At 53.0% G+C, this 22,174-nt stretch overlaps 1 protein-coding gene across 2 annotated transcripts in view; it reads left to right on the plus strand.

The window, feature by feature from the left end:
* LOC122363732 (dedicator of cytokinesis protein 9-like) overlaps positions 1–22,174 on the plus strand; it is a 36,104-nt gene that overhangs the window by 7,930 nt on the left and 6,000 nt on the right. For both annotated transcript variants that reach the window (XM_043333329.1, XM_043333327.1), the window contains 31 exons: positions 437–613; positions 2,029–2,131; positions 2,481–2,682; positions 3,988–4,145; positions 4,522–4,671; positions 4,935–5,135; positions 5,438–5,601; positions 5,864–6,019; positions 6,283–6,365; positions 6,600–6,850; positions 7,166–7,416; positions 7,850–7,937; positions 9,563–9,751; positions 10,143–10,172; positions 11,066–11,251; positions 11,589–11,789; positions 12,165–12,209; positions 13,041–13,187; positions 13,384–13,582; positions 13,894–14,072; positions 14,403–14,653; positions 15,606–15,691; positions 15,931–16,108; positions 16,853–17,035; positions 17,309–17,478; positions 19,491–19,745; positions 20,038–20,198; positions 20,503–20,623; positions 20,844–21,052; positions 21,361–21,502; positions 21,797–21,938. In XM_043333329.1, the coding sequence (XP_043189264.1) occupies positions 437–613; positions 2,029–2,131; positions 2,481–2,682; positions 3,988–4,145; positions 4,522–4,671; positions 4,935–5,135; positions 5,438–5,601; positions 5,864–6,019; positions 6,283–6,365; positions 6,600–6,850; positions 7,166–7,416; positions 7,850–7,937; positions 9,563–9,751; positions 10,143–10,172; positions 11,066–11,251; positions 11,589–11,789; positions 12,165–12,209; positions 13,041–13,187; positions 13,384–13,582; positions 13,894–14,072; positions 14,403–14,653; positions 15,606–15,691; positions 15,931–16,108; positions 16,853–17,035; positions 17,309–17,478; positions 19,491–19,745; positions 20,038–20,198; positions 20,503–20,623; positions 20,844–21,052; positions 21,361–21,502; positions 21,797–21,938 (5,058 nt within the window). The remainder of the gene's footprint in view (positions 1–436; positions 614–2,028; positions 2,132–2,480; positions 2,683–3,987; positions 4,146–4,521; positions 4,672–4,934; positions 5,136–5,437; positions 5,602–5,863; positions 6,020–6,282; positions 6,366–6,599; positions 6,851–7,165; positions 7,417–7,849; positions 7,938–9,562; positions 9,752–10,142; positions 10,173–11,065; positions 11,252–11,588; positions 11,790–12,164; positions 12,210–13,040; positions 13,188–13,383; positions 13,583–13,893; positions 14,073–14,402; positions 14,654–15,605; positions 15,692–15,930; positions 16,109–16,852; positions 17,036–17,308; positions 17,479–19,490; positions 19,746–20,037; positions 20,199–20,502; positions 20,624–20,843; positions 21,053–21,360; positions 21,503–21,796; positions 21,939–22,174) is intronic.

Consider the following 22,174-nt stretch of genomic DNA (forward strand, 5'->3'; position numbering starts at 1 on the left):
GCTGGAGAGATAGGTGCCGTGTTTATAGCACGCCATCGGGACCATTTGTATATTATGCACCGTCCCATATCGTCATTATCGTCACTGTGTAATGTGTGCATTGCTGTGTTTGGTCTTTCCGATCCAGGGTGGCATTCGTGTCTACTGTCTATTTATGTGGGGTGCTTTTCAAGTGGCAATACCCAGAAACTTATGCAACTAACCGACGTATATTTCCAAATCTATCTTTCCTTGCGTTCAGATGGCGCCTTCCAATTATGCATTTTCTATATGCTCGTACTTCAGTGCTCTCCCCCGAGCGACGACTCTTTTTAATGAGCCAACGTTACGCCTCTGTCGACTGAGTACTGCAGTTTTAAATCTCAATCACGTGTGTACCGATCCTCTGAGCGTGTTCTGCCGTCACCCTTCGCTCACCGTCCCGCCCCGTCGCCAGGTTTCCGCGCACGCCTCCGCTGCCGCCGTACGTATGTGAGTCCGACCTGGACATTGACTGTACCGACTCCATCGAGGTGCAGTCCGTCTCCAAGGCCGGCTACCTGCTGCGCGGGACGGACGGAGCCGGCGACAAGCTCTTCGCCAAGTCCTTCAAACGACGCTTCGCCAGACTCAGGTAAAGTGGTGCTGAGGGGAAGCGAGGAGAGGAGCGAAGTGATCGGTAGGAGTAGGGGCGGGTCTTGCAATACATCAGCCAGGACGTCGACAAAGTAGTCAGCGACTCTAAGGCCACAACATGTATGCACTTGTAAGTTGTAACAACAGGGATTGGCCATTCAAATATCGTTTGTGCTGCCTATTGACCTTCGGTTCAACCCGACGCTGTCTGGCGGCCCGTTATCACTACAGACAGTCCCTCAGTGAGCCAACAGACGCCTGCCATTGGGTCTGATTCGGTCAGAGTGGCGCACAATACACCGAGACTGTCTGAACGTGCTGTATGTGACGACTGGGAACCCCTGCCAGGGACAGGATTGATGGGTCGGGGATGGACCGTATTTGTGCAATGAAAGGGACTGGAGTCGGTGTAGGACAGGGTGGATGGAAAGGGGTGAGGAAGATTTAATGAGAGTTGCTTATGGTGACTAGCCTGTGAGTAAGACCGTGTTGGGCAGATTAGACGGTTGTTTGGGCTATGACAGACAGAGAGCGGCTGTTTTTAGAGGAGCTGCAAGATATGTAGATATTCCATTCGTTGTCCATGTGGAGCTTGAATTGAGGCCCAAGCCTCATTCCGGACATGCCGTTCGTGTTTCGGGTCCACGAGGAACATCTGTTCTCATTAACATACCAATCATGTATGCATTTGTCCTCTAGCTGTGTCAGTCTGGGACGGCGAAGGTCGGATGGCAGTGGCAGCACAGACATTACGGCGACCTCGCCCTGACCCTCCCCTCCCTCGGCTCTTATTGGTCCACACTGCGCGTCACATCACTCCGTGTGGCGTACTGGAAGTAATGATCCCACCTCTCCTCCCGCCGGCCCCGGCCGGTACCGTACTGCGCCTCATACTCGTCTATGTGTCGTCACTCCGTCTGTATCGGTCTGTTATTGCGATGACTAGCGTTCAGACGAAGGACGCTGGGTCACGGTGTCTGCTGTCTGGTCTTTGGTCTGTGGGGCCCTCGCGGCCGTGACGGGGTCATAAATTCAGGGGTGGTGTATTGACAAATGTCCTCATTATCCGTTTATTTTGTTTTGGCTTCAATGTGAGCCGCAAGATTTCTGAATGTGATATCACCAATCGGTGTAATTCCCCAACGAAGCTCGCGATGAATGACTTCTACCCATCCGCGTAGATTCATTGAAATGCTGTCCTGCAATTGCACAATAATGACAAAATGCTTTCAGCGTTTATCAAGGCATACTCCGCCTGTTTGTGGTTATTAGACACGATGCTTATGTTGCATGTATCCGATTCTCGTTTCTTTTCGTTTGAACTTTCCGCCGGTCCTGCTGAAAAACGATGTTAGTTATTTTATAACTATTCACTGTTCCTTACGTTTCATGCCCCCTTCTTTGCGTTGCCAGGCAAGGCGTGGACGGCAACTACGTACTCGAGTTCTACAAAGACTCCAAGTCGTCGGAGAGCAAAGGTGCCATTCCGCTGGACTTAGTCAGCGATGTGGTCAAGGTATGTGCTTGTTACCGCGCACACAAGTCAGGAACTCTATAGCTCGAGGTGCAGGATGAGCTTCTGTCCTTTCTTGCCTGATAGCTAGACAGGATGTTACATACTCAGTACTCTTATCGTCTGATGCGAGTATGATGTGAGATTTTGGACTGTTGGTCATGTCTCAATAATTGAGGCTTGTGAACGTAGATGGCTCTCTAGGAGACCATAAGGCGGACAGAAGTGGATACTATTCCGGCGTGGCTGGTCTATTACGTAGCAGCTGTTCGTAAGTGGTATTGCGCCTTTGCCTCGGACGATAAATCCCAGCCCCGCTGACTCCCTCTGACCGCCTCCGGTGGCTCCACAGGCGCCGAAGCGGGGCAAGTTCTGTTTCGAGCTGCGGTCGACAGATGGCGGTAAGGGCCACGTGCTGACGGCGGAGACGGAGGCGGACCTGCAGGAGTGGCTGGACACGGTCAGCCGGGCGGTGGCGCTCACCAGAGACGACCGGCTGTCGGTGACGTCAGAGACGGTCTCCACCACCGACGGACCCGGCACTCCGGCCCTGGGTGAGAGAGGGGAGGGGAGACTGTCTCTGCCACCGAGTACCGACGGACCCGGCACTCCGGCCCTGGGTGAGAGAGGGGAGGGGAGGGGGGACTGTCTCTGCCACCGAGTACCGACGGACCCGGCACTCCGGCCCTGGGTGAGACAGGGGAGGGGAGGGGGGGACGGTCTCCACTACCGACGGACCCGGCACTCCAGCCCTGGGTGAGAGGGGGAGAGAGAGAGAGGGGGAGGGGACAACCTGTGACCTCTGAGACGGGTCTCCACTACCGACGGACCCGGCACTCCGGCCCTGGGTGAGAGAGAGCGGGGAGGGGACAACCTGTGACCTCTGAGACGGTCTCCACCACCGACGGACCCGGCACTCCGGCCCTGGGTGAGAGGGGGGGGGGGGGAGAGACTGTCCCTGCCACCGAGTACCGACGGACCCGGCACCCGGCACTCCGGCCCTGGGTGAGAGGGGGGGGGGGAGACTGTCCCTGCCACCGAGTACCGACGGACCCGGCACGCCGGCCCTGGGTGAGAGGGGAGGGGAGGGGGGACGGTCCTCTACCACCGACGGACCCGGCACTCCGGCCCTGGGTGAGAGGGGGGAGGGGGAGGGAGCGAGGGACTGTGCGATCTCTGAGACGGCCTCGGCTACCGATGGACCCGGCCCTCCGTTCCGTCGTTTCCATCCTCAGGACGCTGAAATCCTTCTCTTCCAAGCTGCAACCCCCACTCCGGGCTGGACAGGCACCTTCATCTCATGCGGGCTGCTCCCTTGGAGCTGCACCGCTGCTCCCGAGGGAGCGCACCCCGTAGCCGGGTGCAGTGAGTACCTTGGGGGCTGGTCGGCCTGGCTAATCGGACGGGCTCAGCTCCGGTGACTCTAGAGTCTAGGATGTCGCCCAGACCAATGTCTCCCCCTAATTCCTATCATCCTTCCGGCTCTGAAATGGTCTTGTCAGACCGAAAGGGCCTAACCCAACAAAACAAACAAAAACAAAGACCCCGGCACACCGGCCCCGGGTGAAGGGAGGGGAGGGGGACAGGCCGTGACATCAAAGACGACATCCACTACGGACGGACCCGGCACTCCGGCCTTGGGTGAGAGGGAAGGGGAAGGAACGAAGGGAGCCGACAGGCAGACTGACGGGAAGAGGGGGAGCTGTTGGAATCACTTGCTGTTGGAATTTATTTGGTAGGACTAGGAATATCTGCGTTGTATTAACGTCTACCGCGTAGGTAGTTATTGAGCTGTCCTGGCTTTTTAAACATCTCCCTACCTAGCAAAACCGGTCCCTGACGCCCTCCTTGCTGCGCAGGTCCTCCGCCGGCCGACGACCGTTTCAGCACGCTGCGGGGTCTGGACCAGAGTCTGAACCCACAGCTGAACCGGTACGCGCACGAGACGGACTACCTCATCGGACAGGCGCGCACCGAGGGCCGCCTGCCAGTGTTTCAGCTCTACCCCGATATACAGGTCAGGGGATGGGGAGTGGTACGACTGGGGGGGAGGGGGAGGATCAGAGGGCCGCCTGCCCGTCTTTCAGCTCTACCCCGATATACAGGATCGGTGAGAGGTCAGGGAGCGGGTGCTGCGGCTGAGTGCTGGGGATCGTTGGAAGATTGGGAGTTATTTGGTTTATTTGTGGGAGCTATGGATAGTTTTAATGCTGTAATTTTATGTTAGATAATCGGGATTAACAGGCTGCTCGAGGCTATCAGTTTGTAAATGATGGAGGTTAATATTTTGAATAACATTCCTCCCATTTGTATGATTTAGAATAACTATGATATCTAAGTCATGAATTTTCGTCAATCTAACCTATGTTCTTCTTCCCCCTCGCTCCTTTCAGTCGACGCCGCTGTCTGTGGCGTCGAGTGAGGACCACCTGCGTACCGAACCGTTCTCGGAGGTGCACGGTGTCACCGTGTTAGTCCGCTGTGAGAGCCTCCAGTTCCGACTGCAGATGGCCGTCGACGAGACCGGAGACAACATGTCACAGGTCAGTGGGGATGAGACCGCCCCGAGACCGGAGACAACATGTCACAGGTAACGGTGCTGGGAAGGTACGGGACCAAGCACAACATGTTGCGAGTACCGGACGGGTGGGGACGTCATTAAGACTGGTGCGGGGTAATCAGCTTGTGTTAGTGCGCAATGTTATTTGGTGTATATTTCACCCCTCGACAATAATGCGTCTGTAATACCTTAAATGGATTTTTTTGTGAGGGTTACCTATTTTGACGTTACCATGGTGGTTTTCAGATCGAGCCCTATTTTGCCTCGTTATGTCTATACGACGCGAAACAGGGCCGGAAAATATCGGAGGATTTCTTTTTCGATGTGAACGAGCCCTACATTCGAAATCTCCTGCCAAAGAGCATATCTAAGAACAAGTCCCGGGGCGCGTGCCTGCTGCCGGACCTGACCCACGCGCCGCTGGAGTGGCTCTCCTATCCCAGACAGGTACGGTACAGCGCACCGATTCCTGTAGCAGCTAATGTGATGGTTACGGCAGCCAGTGCCGAGTTTGAAGGCAAGCTGCATGATAAGTCTTACGATGTTTTTTTTCCAAGCACAATGTGGACGGCTATGGAGTAGATTCATGGATGAGAGATTTGATGAATGCCCCCGGACTTGAGTGGTAAAAGCCCGAAGCAATTGATTAGATTAATTGCTGACCCGTTCCCGTCCCATCCGCCGCGACCCGTCCTCTATACCACCCCCACTGTGCGTTTCTGATCGTCCCGTTCCCCGCCCTGCGACAGGCGCTGTTTACGGTGCAGCAGCCGCACAGCGAGATATTTCTGGTGGCGCGCATTGAGAAGGTGCTGCAGGGCGCTGTCTCGGTCAGCTGTGACCAGTACTGCCGGACGGCCGACCCCAAACACGTGGCCAAAATGCACCACCAGGTGCGACAGTCGTGCGACAGGTCAGTCAGACGGTCACCGGGGTGTGGGAATTGTCATGTAATTGGCAAGTGGTGACCGATTTTTTTTTTTGTGTCTTACAAACCACAGAATCATTTTTGTCAAAATATTGATTACAGCATTTTGTTACACCTCAGCTCTACGAACGATGTCTCGATATCTTGAAGCCTTGCCTTTAGTACTCCGCTCCACTTAAGCGCACGATCAGTAGCTCAGCACTCAAACACCATTACTGTACTCGCCCCCGTCTCTCCCTCTCCTCAGACTGGGCGGCTACCGCATGCCGTTCGCGTGGACGGCGCGGCCGCTGTTCCGCTCCACGGCCGACCTGGACCCGGCCGACTTTGGCGCCCTGTACCGACACGAGCCCAACAGGATGACCGAGGAGGACGTCCTCAAACTGCTGCAGGACTGGAGAAAGTGAGTCTGACCGGGACCTCGGAAGTAGGGTGAAGGTCGGGCTGGGACGGGCTCGTTAGGTGCATTTTCACGTCCTACTTAGGCATCAGTAGGTCGACTCTAATTTCGATTACTTTCTGGAGCTTATTTTGATATATGAATTGCGGATTTTTAGATAAATCGGCTACAATTAATGCTCGGCATGTTTTCCGATGCGAAGATGTCTTGGCCCCGTCCACTGCCCGTATTTATGTGTCTGACTCAGCGCCGTCCTTGGTTTTCAGGCCGGACAAGCTGAGTCGTCTGGCGGTGATCCCCGGCTCTCTGAAGGTCACCGTTCAGATACACAGCGGACAGCCCATCAACAGTGAGTGGCGACAGTTATTGTTCACGCACTTAACGAAAAACTCCTCCGAGAAATATGTCTCATTTTTTGCTTCCGTCTATTTTATTGACGGTTACAGAGACAATAGTTACTAAGGTCGACACTCGGCCGATCAGACCCGGCCCGCCCAGCAGCTGCCCATGAGTCGCCCGTTCGTATTCCCTCCACAGATTGTTTGTCTTTGCAGTCCTCTCACCACCCCTGTCTCCCCCGCAGACTGTCTATCGCCGTCTCTGGTGCCGCTGAAGCCGTTCCCGGTCCCGCCGTCGTGCCCGCCGACTCTGAAGCTGCAGAGTCTGCCGGCGCCGGCGCCGGAGCTGGCCGTCCCGCACACCGGCTACACAAACCTGCTCTACGTCTACCCGCGCCGGCTCAAATACGACGCGCAGAAGACGTTCAAGGCGCGCAACATCGCCTGCCGCGTGGAGCTGCGGCAGGGGGACGACGAGAACGCCGCGCCCCTCGAGGTATGTGTCCGACGGGATCGTGGAATGGTAGAGATTCATACTGCGATGATACCGAAAATAGCCTCAGACAAGCCGGTATCTGAAACAATGTCGCTTCGCGTCTATGTGCTCTTTTGAGCGCGATGACTTCGGTTTGATGACCATGGATATTTTCGTCGTCTGATAAATACTATCGCACCGTCCTGAATGCACGTTTTCCATAGCCGTTGTCTTGTTTTCTCGTTCTTCCTAGTTTTTGTTTTCGTTGCCTCATTCCTCCGTGTGTCCTCTGGACATCTGTGTAACTCTGACCCGTCTCCGTCCCTTGCCCGGCAGTGTTTTTACGCCCGGCCGGGCCAGGGGTGCAGCTACACGACCAGCCAGCTGACCTCGGTGCTGCACCACGAGACGACGCCCAGCTGGGGCGGCGAGGTGAAGCTGGCGCTGCCGCTGGCCGTGGACGAGCGCCACCACCTGCTCTTCACCTTCTACCACGTCAGCTGTCAGCCCAAGCCGGCCAAGCGCGGCCAGGAGACGCCCGATGCCGTGGTCGGCTACAGCTGGATACCGCTGCTCAGCAAGGGCAGGTCCGTCGGCCGGCGGGAAGGTGTCTTAGATGGACTGATTTTGATAACGATGATTTGTACTGTTACCATTTTGTTCTTACCAATATTTGGGTCAGAATATTGACGAGTAGAGAATGTTGGGATATTGGAAAGTCGACAGGGATTACAGATATGTATTGTATTAGTGTGTTTGTGAGGAGAGTGGGTATTTGGGTGCTTGTGTAACCACTGACCAGCGTGTGTGTTTGTGTTTCTGTGTGTCACAGGCTGAACCTGGACACGCAGACGGTGGTGGTGCCCTCCCCCTCCCTTCTCCTCTGTAGCCAGTGTGTGTGTGTGTGCATCTATCACAGGCTGAACCTGGACACGCAGGACACGCAGACGGTGGCGATGGCCGCCCCCCCCCCCTCTGTCTGTATCTCCTGTGTGACCAGTTTCTGTATGTCTACCGCAGGCTGAACCTGGACACGCAGACGGTGGCGGTGGCCGCTCACCTACCGCCCGGTTACCTGGCCGTCGAACCGCTGGGGCTCGGCAGAGGGGTAAGTCAGGTACTGATCCGAACCCGCCGGTCCGCCGTCCGCCTGTGCGGCGGCAGCGGCGGGCCGGCGATATAACTGGCCTCACAGCCGGACCGGGGCGGAGCAAACACTAACGCTGGGCTGGACTGAGCTGCTGAGCTGAGCTGAGCTGAGAGCCGAGCTGAGAGCGGAGCCGAGCAGAGCTGGCTGCCGAGTCAGGGTCACTAACCGGGGCACTCAAGACGCAGGCGCTGGCGTGCTATTCTATCGGTGGTTGGTGGCTGCCTGAGGTAGAAAACTCGCCACTGTGCGTTTCTGGGAAACTGGTGGAAGACGCGCATGTGTGCATCGGTAGATATTGTGTGATTAACGGCTGGTTTGTTGTTATTGTTTGCTAGTCTTTTGGCGATTGACGGTTTATTTTGGATGAATATGTGATTCTATGTGATATGTAAGAGCTGACACCTGGCATAAGCATCAGTTTCCTCCTCTATCAATAGTTGTTAGCGGAGAGAACATTGTTGATAACAGTCGCATGATCACTAATGCTTGAAGTGTCGTATGTAGTTTGCATGCTTATTGTTAGTACTAACAGATAGTGTTTTTCCCTGATGTGTGTTTTTTGTGTTAACCCTGACTGCACCACTGTGATTTCTTTTCAATGCTCCCCAGCCGTTGTTCGGCGTTCGGCAGAGTTTTCGACATACCGGCGAGTTTGCTCCGACGGCAGTCCCTTCCGACAAAGTAAACCCCTGCTGACTGGTGTTGGGTGTCCGTCCGCCCGCCGGGGTGTGTCACTGTGTCAGTCGCTCGCCGGGCCCGCTGCTAGCTTTTGTCGGTGGCGGGTGTGACGTCTAATTTCGTCAGTTGTTCAGCGGTGGCGGGCGGGGGCTTTGAGGTCTGGTACAGGTAGACCTCGTAGTCGAAACACAAGCCAACGGTTGCTGTCCATTGCTTCCACCAGCTGAATACGGGGTTGTCCCATCTTTTTTTTTTGTCTGCTTATATGCGTGTGTTTTTTCGTCGTTCCCAAGACTTGCTCGAAAGTCATTAGATCCTGACGCTTTGTTTATGAACGGCCTTCATTTTTGTTGACCTTTTGCTGTCTTGGAATCTCAGTCCTCACGACGTTGATACACGTATGTGTCCAGCCGCTGGTATTGTGTGCTTTTCGTGATACTGGGCTCTGTAAATATGCCATTTCGACGTTTCGACGCGCGTTCGACATTTGAGCGGCTATATGACGTGCGTGAATCATCAAGCTGTAATCGTGTTGTAGATATGAGAACTACTGAACTAATAGCGAGAAACTAAGTCAAGCTATCGTCCAGAAAAATCCGTTATCCTGTGCTCACCGCACACGGCACAGTGCACAAACATCAAGCGCAACTGCCCGTAACATTTGCAACAAAAAGCGACACAGCTGCGTCAAAGTGCATGTCACACTTCCAATGTGCAATAGCCCCATGCTTCGGCGGCAACCACCCCCGCCCGGGACACTCTTTGGCCTGCGTACGACCTCCCGTGTGCAGCCTCGTGATTGACCTGCTTGCCCGTGGTCGACCTCCCCGCCTGTTAGGTCACGTCCTCTCGAATATCCGTATGTGACCCATACCCTTACCACCCCCCCCCCCCCTCTCCGCCAGTACGCGGGCCCGGAGATCCGCTGGGTGGACGGCCAGAAGCCGCTGTTCAAGGTCACCTTCCGACTGGTGTCCACCATCTACACCCTGGACCAGCACCTGCACAACTTCTTCCTGCACGCGCACCGGCTGCGCGAGTCCCGGCTGCCGACCGTCTACAACTCGGATAACGAGACCACCAAACAGGTCAAGGTTAGTGGGGTGAGGGAGAAGGGGGGGGGGGCACTTTGATGGGAAATGGAGAGTTCGTGGGTAAATGTGTAGTATTGAATCGATTGATGTGGTTAGTACGGTTTGGTAATTGCATGAGGTTATGAACTATAATTGGTTTTAGTTCAGATCTGTGTTACCGATTTTTGTGTGGGCAGTCAGCTGTTTTAGACTGTTTTTTCTTCACAGTTAACTATGAAAATGAAATGTGACGTGCGTGCCTTTCATGAAATATAATATCTAATATTTATTGAGTAATCCAACGTTCGATTTTTGTATCTTTGTGTGAGACGGTTTAACGGGAGACACCAACCGTAGTTGGCTGTGTGTTCATGTTGAGCTGTTATCGACTGAGTAACCTCCTGTTTTCTAGGTGGTGCACCATCTTCCCAAAATACTCAAGGTCTGGCCCATTTGTTGTGTGTGGGCGTTATGTGTGTCTGTCCGCCTGTCTGTGTGTTCCGTGTCTTTACTGCTTGGGCCCGGCTTGGCAGGAGCACCAAATGTCAACGTACACCCACTGGAGAACTCTCAGTGGGCTCTCCTCTCACTAAGTGTGCACGCTCAGGCCACCGCAAACTTTTGATAACGCTCGACTCTACATGTCGCAAATCAAGGGGGGGGGGGAGGCTTTAGAAAAATATGATTGCTTCTTATTCCAAAACTTTCTGTTTCGGTATGCTTATTTTTCTTGCAGGTTTGTTGTCCCCATTTGCTTGATCCCATTTTGCTGTTTTGATTATTTCTTCATAAGTTGTCTGTGTGCTGAATCTTCATTTACATCTCATCGAGGCGCAAAGTGAACTGCATGCTATTGTTGTGAATCATACCATTCTTTATTCGTCATGATGCCACTGAATTTCATTTCGATAATGTCTTGTATTTAGACGATCCATTTCGACATGTGTTTGTGTCCGGCTTTTCTTCAGCACATTTTATAGTTGACTTATTTTTTCGTGATTGGCATGAACACTGGATTGACTGACATATTTTGTTGTGCTAAAGCCGCGTCATTCCATAACTACTTATTTCCCCATTCTTGACATGCCTGAAAATAAAACGCATCTTGTAAACCTGCCTTGGTCTTATATGGAGGGTACCAGAAACCGAAATTACTTTACAGAAACTACACGGGCTCCTCCCTTACACATTTCCTGATCCACTCAACTCCACCCGTCTATGCAGTAATCGCCACGCACTTTGTATGTGGATCGCTCTTAAATGTAAATACAATACAAATACAAATACAAATACAAATACAGCTCTCATCAGCCTCCCCGTCCCCCTCCCCGCCAGGCGCTGCACGCGATCGACGTGGCCACCCTGATCCGGTTCCTGCCGACGCTGCTGAACCAGCTGCTGCGAATCGTGGTCAGTACCGACTCGGACGAGGTGCTACAGAACACGCTGCGCGTGCTCACACACGCCATCACCACGCTGCACCAGGTCGGACGGCAGCGGCTCGTCGACATCTACACCAGGGTGAGAGCGGAGCGGAGCGGCGGGGCGGCTGTCGGGGAGGTGCTGTTATGGAGGCTGGGGTGGACTCTGTGATGAGTGCTAACGTGGCAATATAGGGGTATAATTACATGACATTCACCGTATATGCTTTGTGATGATTTGTGTTTCTCTCGCCATGTGTGTCGCCGTTCTGTTTGTTATGTAAAAGGCGAATAGATGCGACTTTCCATTTAAAGCGTAGGTGGCAGAGGTGGCGTCCCCAGTTGGTACGTCAGATAGCTCTGTTTTCTTTTCACCTGTACCTGCTGACCTGTCGGTAACTGACCCTCCCCCCTTCCTTGGTCTGTCTTTTTATCAGCACGTGTTCTCTGAGCCGCGGCCGCCGCCGGCCGCCGGCCGCACCGTCCACGAGGCGCTGTGTCGCGGCCTCGCCCAGCTGCTGCAGCCCAGCAACATGGACTTCCTGCTAGTTCACAAACTGCTCCGGCACGCCAGCTCCCTGTTCGACATCATCGTCAAGTCAATGGCGCTGCACCTCCTCAACTCGGGACGCATCAAGGTGGGTTGGTGTCCCTGCCGCCGCGAGAAGAGTATGAGAGCGAAACGGTCAAAGCGTGCTGTTGTGGTGCGCTTCGGAACGGCTTTCGTAGAGAATATGAGGAGCTTGTCACTGATTGCAGGCGGTTGTGATGATAATTTTTGCAGTGTTTCTTGGCAGTAGTGCTATCTCGTTAGAGGTTTGCTCTATCCTAGTCGTAGTTCGCTGAATCTCATGTGATTTCTTCTGTCGCCTGTTGATATGTCAGTGCTTTCTGAGTTTATGAGCAGCGGCGGCCGGCCTGCACAGACTCTGCCTCTGTGGTCGGGCTGGGTTTGGGTCGGTGGGTGAGGACGGGTCGGGCCGCCTCTCAGTCCTCCGCCCACCGGTCCTCAGGTGCCGTCCTCGCCGCCGCAGGAGGACCTTGAGGACACCAGAGGAGTGAGTCCTCTCCCGCACGAGGCGGCGCTCCGTGGCCCGGCCCAGCCTGGTCGGCCGCGGCGTGTTTTAAACACCCACCGCTCCGCTTTTACAGACTAGCTGCGCCTTTTCCCGTGGGATGTTTTCTCGGATGGTTTTGCTCTAGCTGTGCCGTTTGCACGTGTGGTGTGTGTGCTGTGTGGACGGAAAGTTTGACGTGGTCACGGTTTTAGGTGTGGTGTGAGTACGATTTTTGGACGGAGTACCTCTCGATTGAACTGCGGCAGAGGCATCTTACCTACCATTTACCCTCCTATCCCCACCTAATATTTTATGCACTCTATATTCACGTGATTCCATCGCATTTTATATTTGTCGTGTTAGTTTCAACACACCACATCATTGTATGTGAGGTAGCGTTTGCCTTTTTATTATGTCCTATGCTCAGCACTTTGCAGTCGTTTTTTACTTCTTAGTCACAGTTTGGCTTATGTTTTCGGTATTTTGGCTATGACCTAATTAAATTGTAGCGTAGTGCCCGTACCTTAGCACCCTCTCATGCACCTCTGCCACGTCATGTTTTCGCATTGTTTTAACACGCTTTATCCCTGTCTGGATCCAAGTTATTTGGCAAGCATTATCTGCACTTGTTTTTTTTTTTTAAGCACGAAAATGGCATCCGCGAATTTATGAATTTGAACACCCTTTCGCACATTCAAATATATTTCCACGCTGTGTATTCCTCAGCCTGCACCCCACCTTCCGTCACCCCTCCCCACCCTCGCCCTCGGTCTGCTGTGGCCTCCCCACCGCCGCTGGCCGCCCCCTCACCCCGCCCCGGCCCGTCTACAGATGCAGCGCCACGAGCGGTTCTCGGCCTCGTTCAACACGCAGCTGGAGACGATGCTGGAGGCCTTCTACCCGTACATCCTGCAAAAGTACAAGGAGCTGCCCATCGAGACCCGCGAGGCCAACCGCAGCATGGCGGCGCTGCTGAAGGTGGGGTATTTGTCTGCGCACTCCATCGCTGGTTTAGCTGGTGAATTATTAATAGCTATTCTTACATGAACCGTCACCAGCTTAACTTCAGCAATGGCTGTTGCCGCCGCGGTGTTGTGTGGTACCTCCAAACTGACCCTCCCGAACGGGCCTTTTCCTAGGCTATACTGACTTGTTTTTGTCTGCCCATTTGCAGCGTTGTCTGAGTCTGATGGACCGCGGGTTTGTGTTCCGTCTCATCACCTCCTACCTGGAGAAGTTCAGTCTGGCCGACCCGCGCCTCCTCTGGGAGTACAAGTTTGAGTTTCTGCAGATGGTGTGTGCGCACGAGCACTACATTCAGCTGAACCTGCCCATCTTCAGCCCGGCGCGGGTCACCGTCCGCTCGCTGCAGGGTGAGGACGGAGGGAGGAAAGTAATACGTTGATTCCAGCTAATTTGCTTGCCGTGAGGCTGTATGTTTAACCTGGTATTTTTCATTTCTGAGCTATCAATTCAAGTGTGGTGTATATTTAGAAACAGATCTGTGTACGTCCACTGCGTTTTGGTCCTGTTCTCGTCCCTCAACTCTTCTGCCGTCGCGACGAACACTTCTTCATCTTCTTCATCTTCGTGTTATCGGGGCAAGAGGCACGATGTCCTGTAGGGCCCGTTCTCGCCGATTCACTGACTCGCTGACACTGACTCGCTTGTGTTCGTCTTGCAGATTTTGAGCAGCAGTACTTTATGTCGGAGCAGTTCAGCGCCAAACACTACCTGACCGGTCTGATGCTACACGAGCTGCGGCTGGCGCTCAGTCAGATCTCGGAGGTGCGACGGATGGCCATCCACGCCGTCCGAGATCTGCTCGTCAAACACGCCTACGACGACCGATACCAGACCAAGGTGAGGGGCTACGGCGGCGGGACGGTGTCGGGTGTGCGCCGAGAGAGTGCAAGGACAGAGACGTGTTCGTTTGCCGTTATAGCCGACGAAGGGTCGTGGCAAAATTGTGAAAGTAGATCTTATTCAAAATTGTGTTTTTGTCTTCTTTTGTGGCATACAATTGAAACACTACAGGTGATTAGTAATAGAAGGCAAAGAAAACACTTTGCTGCTATTTTCGTTTTCTTTTGCCATGTGGAGTTATTGTTAGATGTCTTCACGGTAATTGCGCCCATGATACCCATCCTCAGTCCGACCTGAAATCTCTGGCACTGTTAATCTCCGTTACAGGGTCAGAAGTCTCGGATCGCCACGCTGTATTTCCCGCTGGTGGGTATTCTGCTGGAGAACCTGCACCGGCTGGACGTGGCCGCCCCGGCCGCCGCCGCCGCTGCGGGCGCGGGCGGGGGCGGGGGCGGTGCAGCGCCGCCCTCGTCAGCGGCCGTCAGTCGGGCGGCCTCGCACCGCAGCACGGGCACCTGGCAGACGAGCAGCTCGTGGGTGATGGCCGACGGCACCTCGTCGCTGGGAAACAGAAACAGGTCAGTCAGTGGCGGGTATAGCCGGCTGGCATACAACTGAGCCGGGGTAGGGGATGGGGATATAACGGGCCTGGTCACTAGGTTAGGTGACGTGGCGAAGCGGGTGGCTATACTGGCGGCCCAAGATAGGTTAATGTTAGTTGTTCTTTGTACGATGTTGCAGGCCGTCTATCAGACTCCTGCCGCAAACTCCTGTTCCGTAGTCCGTATCGGGAAACAGGCATACACATAACTGTGTTCCTCGCGAGATTTTTCTAGCTACTTTAACGTAAGCCGGTCGTCCCCATGTTTTAGGTCTTGGCAGCCAGTGCGCACGTAAGTCGAGACGCTTGGTGGTCCGTCTTTGGTCCGGTCTCGCTTTCCTAGTTTATCGGAGCTGTTTTCACGTCTGTTCTGGGCTTGCTTTATCGTCTCTGTCATTTACTTGGTATGGCCTTTGTGTTGTGATCTAGAATTCGCCATTCGGTGTAGTTTTGTTACACTTTTGTTTGGACTTTGGGAATCTATTGCTAATTGTTATTACGTTGATCTTAGGTGGGTCGGCGTTCCTCCATTCCATATCTGTCTGTGTGTGCTCGGTAACTTATCTAGCCAATATTTTACTTGTCTCCGGCTGCGACTGAATGTCTGTAGATAAGAAATGTGTATTGAACATCGGCGTGACCCGGTGCGTAAAGCATGCCTACCCCTGACCCCCCCCCCAAAGAGTGCGAAAATATGATGACTGTAATTCCTACGAAATACATATTGTTTGTTGACAATTATCGCGTGTGCAATAGTTTAATTAATGCATGGTTCCCCTCTCTTTTCTCCCTCGCGTTTGCGCGATGTTGCAGTTTGTATCACTCGTTCATCATATTTGCACTACACCCAGTTCTCATTTTCTCGACACCCATTTTGTAAGCGTTACCATTGCCCCCAACTACCAGTCTCATCCGTCTGCGTGTTTCAGGTTCTCGATGACCCCCGATTCGTCTCTGAACCACTCGCGGGCCACACAGCGAGAGTCCACCTACCTGGCATACATCGCCGGACAGGGTACGTTACACGCACGGACGTGGCGGCCGGCTGGGTTATAGCGATACGGGATGTAGGGGAACTGGTGGGAATGGGGCTTCATGGAACTGCAGACAAAAGTGATGCCGAGGACGTCCGCGGCCGTGCGTCAGATCATAACTGCTTCCTGTGAGGGCCTGCATAAAAGCAGTCTCTGCCCGCCCCCCCCCCTTTCTCAAGTCAGCAGGCGTCTGACGTGCCACCGCCCCATCCCTCCTCAGGTCAGCAGGCGTCGGAGAGCACGGCGGCGTCCACAGTCAGCCTGGCGTCGACGGCCTCCTCTCAGAACACGGTGGAGTCGGCGCACCTGGAGAACGGCGAGAACGGAGTGCACCGGCCGGACGAGCCGGCAGAGACCGACAGTCAACCGGGCACCGCCAAACGGTCCACACACAACAGGTTAGTACAGACACCAACATCACACAGAACGGGGTACACCGGGCGGACGAGCCGGCAGAGACCGACAGCCAGCCGGGGACCGCCAAACGGTCAACACATAACAGGTCAGTACATACCGCCACACGTCATTACACAGAACGGGGTACACCGCGGAGACGAGCCGGCGGAGACCGACAGCCAGCCGGGGACTGCGAAAAGGTCCACACATAACAGGTCAGTACATACCGCCACACATTACACAGAACGGCGTACACCGGGCGGACGAGCCGGCAGAGACAGTCAGCCGGGGACAGCTAAACGGTCCAAACATAATAGGTTAGTACAGACTACACACTGTACACAGACACCACACATCACACAGAACGGGGTGCACCGGACGGACGAGCCGGCGGAGACCGACAGCCAGCCGGGGACTGCCAAACGGTCCACACACAACAGGTCAGTACGGACACCACATGTTACACAGAACGGCGTGCATCGGGCGGACGAGCCGGCCGAGACGGAGAGCCAGCCGGGCACCGCCAAACGGTCCACACATAATAGGTTAGTTGGGGGTACCACTACGAACGATCATTTGGGGATTTGATTGTGCTAGTTGGACATTAGCCGACGCAACTGATGCGCTACTGGCCTCTAGTCTTACCAAGGATATTGGGCATACTACCAACCAATCCCCGCTAGTTCTGCTACTACAGACTGCAAACCACATCCCGGCCTGACCTCCCTCCTCACGACTGCCCCCAGGACCCAGAGCACGGTTCACGATCCGGGCGCGCTGTACCGCTACGACAAACTGCTGGCCGGCGAGGCGCGTGACCTGCTCGTCTGCTTCCTGCACGTGGTGCGTCACGTGCCCGAGGAGCTGCTCATCACGTGGTGGAGGCACGCCGCAGAGGAGGATGTCATCAACTTCTTCACACTCGTCCAGTGAGTCATGGAGGAGCGAGAGTATATGCAGTGGGAGTGGTAGGGCTGGTTGGAAAGGAAATTAATGGTGTATCCAATTCTGAAAACTTAACTTAGATGATGACTTATGTAAATATTCACTTGTGGTTAAGATTGACGGTTTTGCTTTTTTGTACCCATGTTGACATATTATTTATGTTCTCACTTTTTTCGCTGATAACTTCAGAGGACTGATTAAAGTGTTGATACGGGTAACATTTCACGCTCACTGCGTACAACACCTGTCCGCTTCAGGCTGTGTCTGTCCCAGTTCCGGTACACGGGCGGCGTGGTCACGCGCGCCGCTCACCCGCGCACCTCCGAGACCAAGAAGGCGTTCACGCTGCCGGCCAGGATAGAGTCGCCCGGCGGGCCGGCGGCCGGGCTCAACAACGCCTCCTTCGCAGAGTCGCCGGCAGGAAAAGGTGAGACGCGGGTCGCGGGAGGTGTGGTACGGACCCCTACCGGAAGTCGCTGGCCCCTCACTACACCTTTTTAGCCGCGATTTAAAACAGTTGAACTCCATTTTAAAAAAGCTGATCTGTGATTTAAAACTGTTGAACGGGGTTTTAAAACACATGACTTCCGTTTTAAAAGAATTGAATACGATTTTAAAACAACTGACGACGTTTTTAAAACAGTTGAATTTATTTTTAAAATAACTGAACTGCACCTTAAAAAGCGGACCAGTAACACTCCAGCTACACTAATAATGATAATAGCTATATGCTCCCCCGTTTTGCGTCGTCTGCTAGAATTGAATGAAGCGCTGCTTCTTCAAACCGGAAGAGTTCGAGTACATAAATACAAAATATAAAATGTTGTTCTCGTGACTTTCCATTTTCCCACTTTTTCTGTTCAGTATATATGCAAGACTGCCACTCCCAGCGCACCAGGCCATATATAGGTCACTTGGGTCACTTGTCACTGGGCTCAACATTCGAGCGACTGTACATATACATAGATTCTACATAGTAGGTATTGCATTCACTTTATAAAAGGCATATTATATTCGCATTTACTTCAAGGAAAGTATCTACTTTAGACAATGTCATCACCCAGTATCGGTGACTTGATAGTCACCGATGATGAAAAAACTGTCACTGCTGTAAGAGAAGAAATAGCTCAGGCGGCTGCATAAGCTATGCTGGGTGTATAAGGTATGCTGTGTACCGGCTGCATGTAGAATGCCCGAAGATGTGCAAAGATAGATGCGTCACAAAAGCATGACGATTTTCTATGCAAAGTTACATGTGTACATAGTTTCGAATAATTTCGATGTCAGCTAACGACTGTTAAGCAGTGAAACCACTGTCAATGTTATCTGAATAGCCTTGCAATAAATGCAGTGGGATTTTTTATCTTTAAAAACATTGCAAAAAGCAATAATCATAACACATCGGCAAACAAAAATTAGTTACACTTTCAACAGAAAAGGCAAGGTATTAGATAAGGTTGCATGACAACAAAATGCAATAACAATGAATGAGATAATGCTACATTTAGCACACTTTAAAATGCAGTTCAGTTCTTTTAAAAATAAATTCAACTGTTTTAAAATCGTCGTCAGTTGTTTTAAAATCGTATTCAATTCTTTTAAAACGGAAGTCATGTGTTTTAAACCCAAGTTCAACAGTTTTAAATCACAGATCAGCTTTTTTTTAAATGGAGTTCAACTGTTTTAAATCGCGGCTAAAAAGGTGTAGTGCATCCCAGGGTTGTGCTTGACTCATGAGTCGAGTCAGAAATTTGACTCAACTCTGACTCAAATGAGTCAGATTTGAGTCGAGTCGGATAAAATGTTGAGCTGTTGAGTTGAGTCAGAGTTGAGTCGGACAAAAATATTAAGGTGTTGAGTTGAGTCAGAGTTGAGTCAGTAAAATAACTTTCGACATTGAGTTGAGTCAAAAACATTTAGGAACATGAGTCAGCTGACTCAACTTTCTAGAAACAATATATAGCATAAGTTTTTCATTCTCCCCCCGCTTAACAACTTAGGCCTGGCCCTGCAGCCGGATTTTTTCACCCCCCCTCCCGCTCAACAACTTTTTTATCTGAGTCAATTTTGAGTCAACACACTTGACTCAACAAAAAATTTGAGTCAAGTTTGAGTCAACTCATATTTTCATTGAGCCACTTGAGTCATGAGTCGAGTCAAGGGAAAAAATCAGCTCCTTGTTTGAGTCAGAGTTGAGTCAGGGCATTCTGAAGTTAAATGATGAGTTGAGTCGGCAATTTTTTTTTAGTCGAGCACAACCCTGGTGCATCCATTTTTTTTTTTGCATAGACATTCGAATTTCCGGGCCAGGCGACAGCTCACCCCGTTCTGAATCTACATGCCATAGCCGATAGCCATGACAACTTGCTCTTCGATATACCGAGTACCCATCTTGTCGCCTAGTTTGTTGGCCTCATGGATACGACCTCGCTCCTCCAGGCCCGTCGCCGTCGCCGCCCTCCACGCCTCACCTGTCGAGCGAGGCTGCGCTGGTGTCCCTGGACCTGTGCTGCCTGTACTCGGCCCACTACTCGGAGCGGCTGGTGCTGCGCGGCGGCCAGAACGCCCAGATGGCGCTGCTGTCGGGGGTGCTGCTCAGCCTGCTGCACCCGGGACAGGCCGAGGCCGTGCTCAAACACGTGTTCGCCGCACTGAGGATGTTCGTACAGCGGTACGGCAGCGCGCTCTATCATGGTGAGTGGTGTGGGACGAGATATCGGTAGAAGGAAACCCGGTCGGAAATGCGTCCGTTTAGCGGTACAAAGTCCTTTGTACGGGTTGGGATCAATGATTGATGTGATGTTTGATTATCTTGCCTGTTTGTTATAATTTTATGTGTAACCCTCTATTCAACAGTCCTAAATACGAGTATTCTTGTTATTAATTTGCAACAATCCGCTGAATTGAACAAAGACAAGCGTCGTGTTATATCATTCTGAGCCAAAGTCAAACCTACCGACCCTCTGACCCGTCTGTCCCACTACAGGCACTGCGGAGCTGTGCGGTCGTCTGTGCTACGACCTGTTACGCTGCTGTAACAGCCCTCTGGCCAGCTCCCGGCACGAGGCCTGCGCCGTCCTCTACCTGCTGATGAGGGGAAACTTTGAGTTCACCAACCGCAAGGCCATCACCAGGGTCCACCTGCAGGTGGGTCTCTGGCGCGGCCCTGCGGGACGCTGGGGGTGGCTGTGAGGACTTCTGGGTTGTGAGATTCTTGGTTTAAGTCTTTTGGCGACGGTCCGTTTCGCTTTTTTGAGCTGTTGACCAGTTTTAAGCGTTGTCTTTTTTCTTCTACGTCCCGCGGGAGCTAGAAGAATGACCGCAGTAATTCGAAGCAGTGCTCAATATCTTAACACTGTTGTCCATTATTGGGCTTACTGTTTTGGATCCTAGTGAAATATTTTGTATGTTGTGTTGAACGTCACATTGATGTCATTTCTTTATGTCGCAGGTGATAATCAAGGTGTCCCAGCTGCTGGGCGAGTCGGTGGTGCTCGATTCGTCCCACTTTTACGAGAGTCTGGCGCTCATCAACAGCTACGCCAACAGCGACAAGGCCATGACGCGCACCAGTGAGTGACCGACCACCGCTGGGCCGTATGTGGTCGACTGTAGCTGCTGCAACTCATTTTTCATAACCGGCTCGATTCGAAGTGCTTTTTCGATCTTCTCACGTGTACTTGTGTGCGATTCCAAACCTAAAAAGTGAACGCTGCCCGCTGCCCCATATGGATGTCCTAGTTTTCACACTGTGCCATTTCTGGCTCGTTTCTGACATACTCCTTCGTTCAGGTTTTGTGTCTGACGTGAAGGACCTGACGAAGCGGGTGCGGACCGTGCTGATGGCCACGGCGCAGCTGAAGGAGCACGAGAACGACCCGGCCGTGCTGGTGGAGCTGCAGCACAGTCTGGCCAACAGCTACGCCAGCACGCCCGAGCTCCGACAGACGTGGCTGGCCAGCATGGCAAAGTGCCACGTGCGCGATGGCAACCTGTCGGAGGTGGGTACAGACAGCGCGGAGAGAGGGGCCGATGGGGGAGGAGGGGAGGAGTAGGGAGAGGGATGGAGGCAGACCGGATGAAGTGCGCAGGAGTGTATGTCGGCACGATTGGATAAGATTGAATGTTTGGCTGTATCGCAGGAGCGATAGGCATTTGTAAACACTTATGTGTTTAGAATGATTGCTATCTGGTATTTTAAAAGCACTTTTGCAAGCCGAATAATCGAGCCCGTCCAGTGATTTGTATAATTTGACTGCCGTCCATGAGTTCCGCCCACTAACGCTGTTCGCGTGTGCCTATCCCACAGGCGGCCATGTGTCAGGTGCACATCGCGGCTCTGATGGCCGAGTACCTACTGCAGCGGGGAGAGCACGAGACCGGCTGCGCCGCCTTCCGCGCCATATCCGACAACGTGGTGCGGGACGAGAACAACCTGAGGCTCGATCACGGTGAGAGAAGAATGCGATGCTGAGGGGATGAGAGCTCAGAGTCGAGGGATCGCCGTGAGAGTCCCCGGTTGGACTGAGTCCCATTTCGTTGTCTGAGGTCTCTCGTCGCTCGACCTGCAGCGGTTGCAGTTCTGGTTGGCTCGTTTTTTGAGGTTATCGAATGTCGTGTTTTACCTTAAAATGCCGTTTAACAAGCATATAGACGACATGTCGTGCATCAGTTATCTACGCACGGACTTAAGCAAGTGATGTTCAGCTTCTGACCTTCCCTGACCTGCCCTGCGCCCTCGGCAGGTATCGGTGACCTCTGCTACACGGAGGACTCGCTGGTGGCCCAGCTGAAGGTCTGCGCAGAGGCTATGGAGGCGTGTGAGAGGCACGAGCTGATCGCCGACATCTACGACATCCTCATACCCATCTACCGGAAACGCAGGAGGTACGGGGGCGCTCCTTTCCCTTAGGAGGCCGTAACGGACGTATTGATCCGTATACAAGATTGATATTTTGCTTGGGGAGCCGGGAGGGGCCTCAGCGATAGTATTCACATTTCGTTCTGGAAGCTCTTTCCTTTTCCACTTTTAGTAAATATTTTTGTTTGGAACGTAACCAGTAGTTCTTTACTTGCACCGTCTCTCGTACGTTGTTTAGCCCTTGGTTTAGCCGTTTGTTGAT

The sequence above is a fragment of the Amphibalanus amphitrite genome, unplaced genomic scaffold, assembly GCF_019059575.1.
Source record: "Amphibalanus amphitrite isolate SeventyFive unplaced genomic scaffold, NRLGWU_Aamphi_draft 000637F_arrow, whole genome shotgun sequence".
In the NCBI taxonomy this organism is placed as follows: domain Eukaryota; kingdom Metazoa; phylum Arthropoda; class Thecostraca; order Balanomorpha; family Balanidae; genus Amphibalanus; species Amphibalanus amphitrite.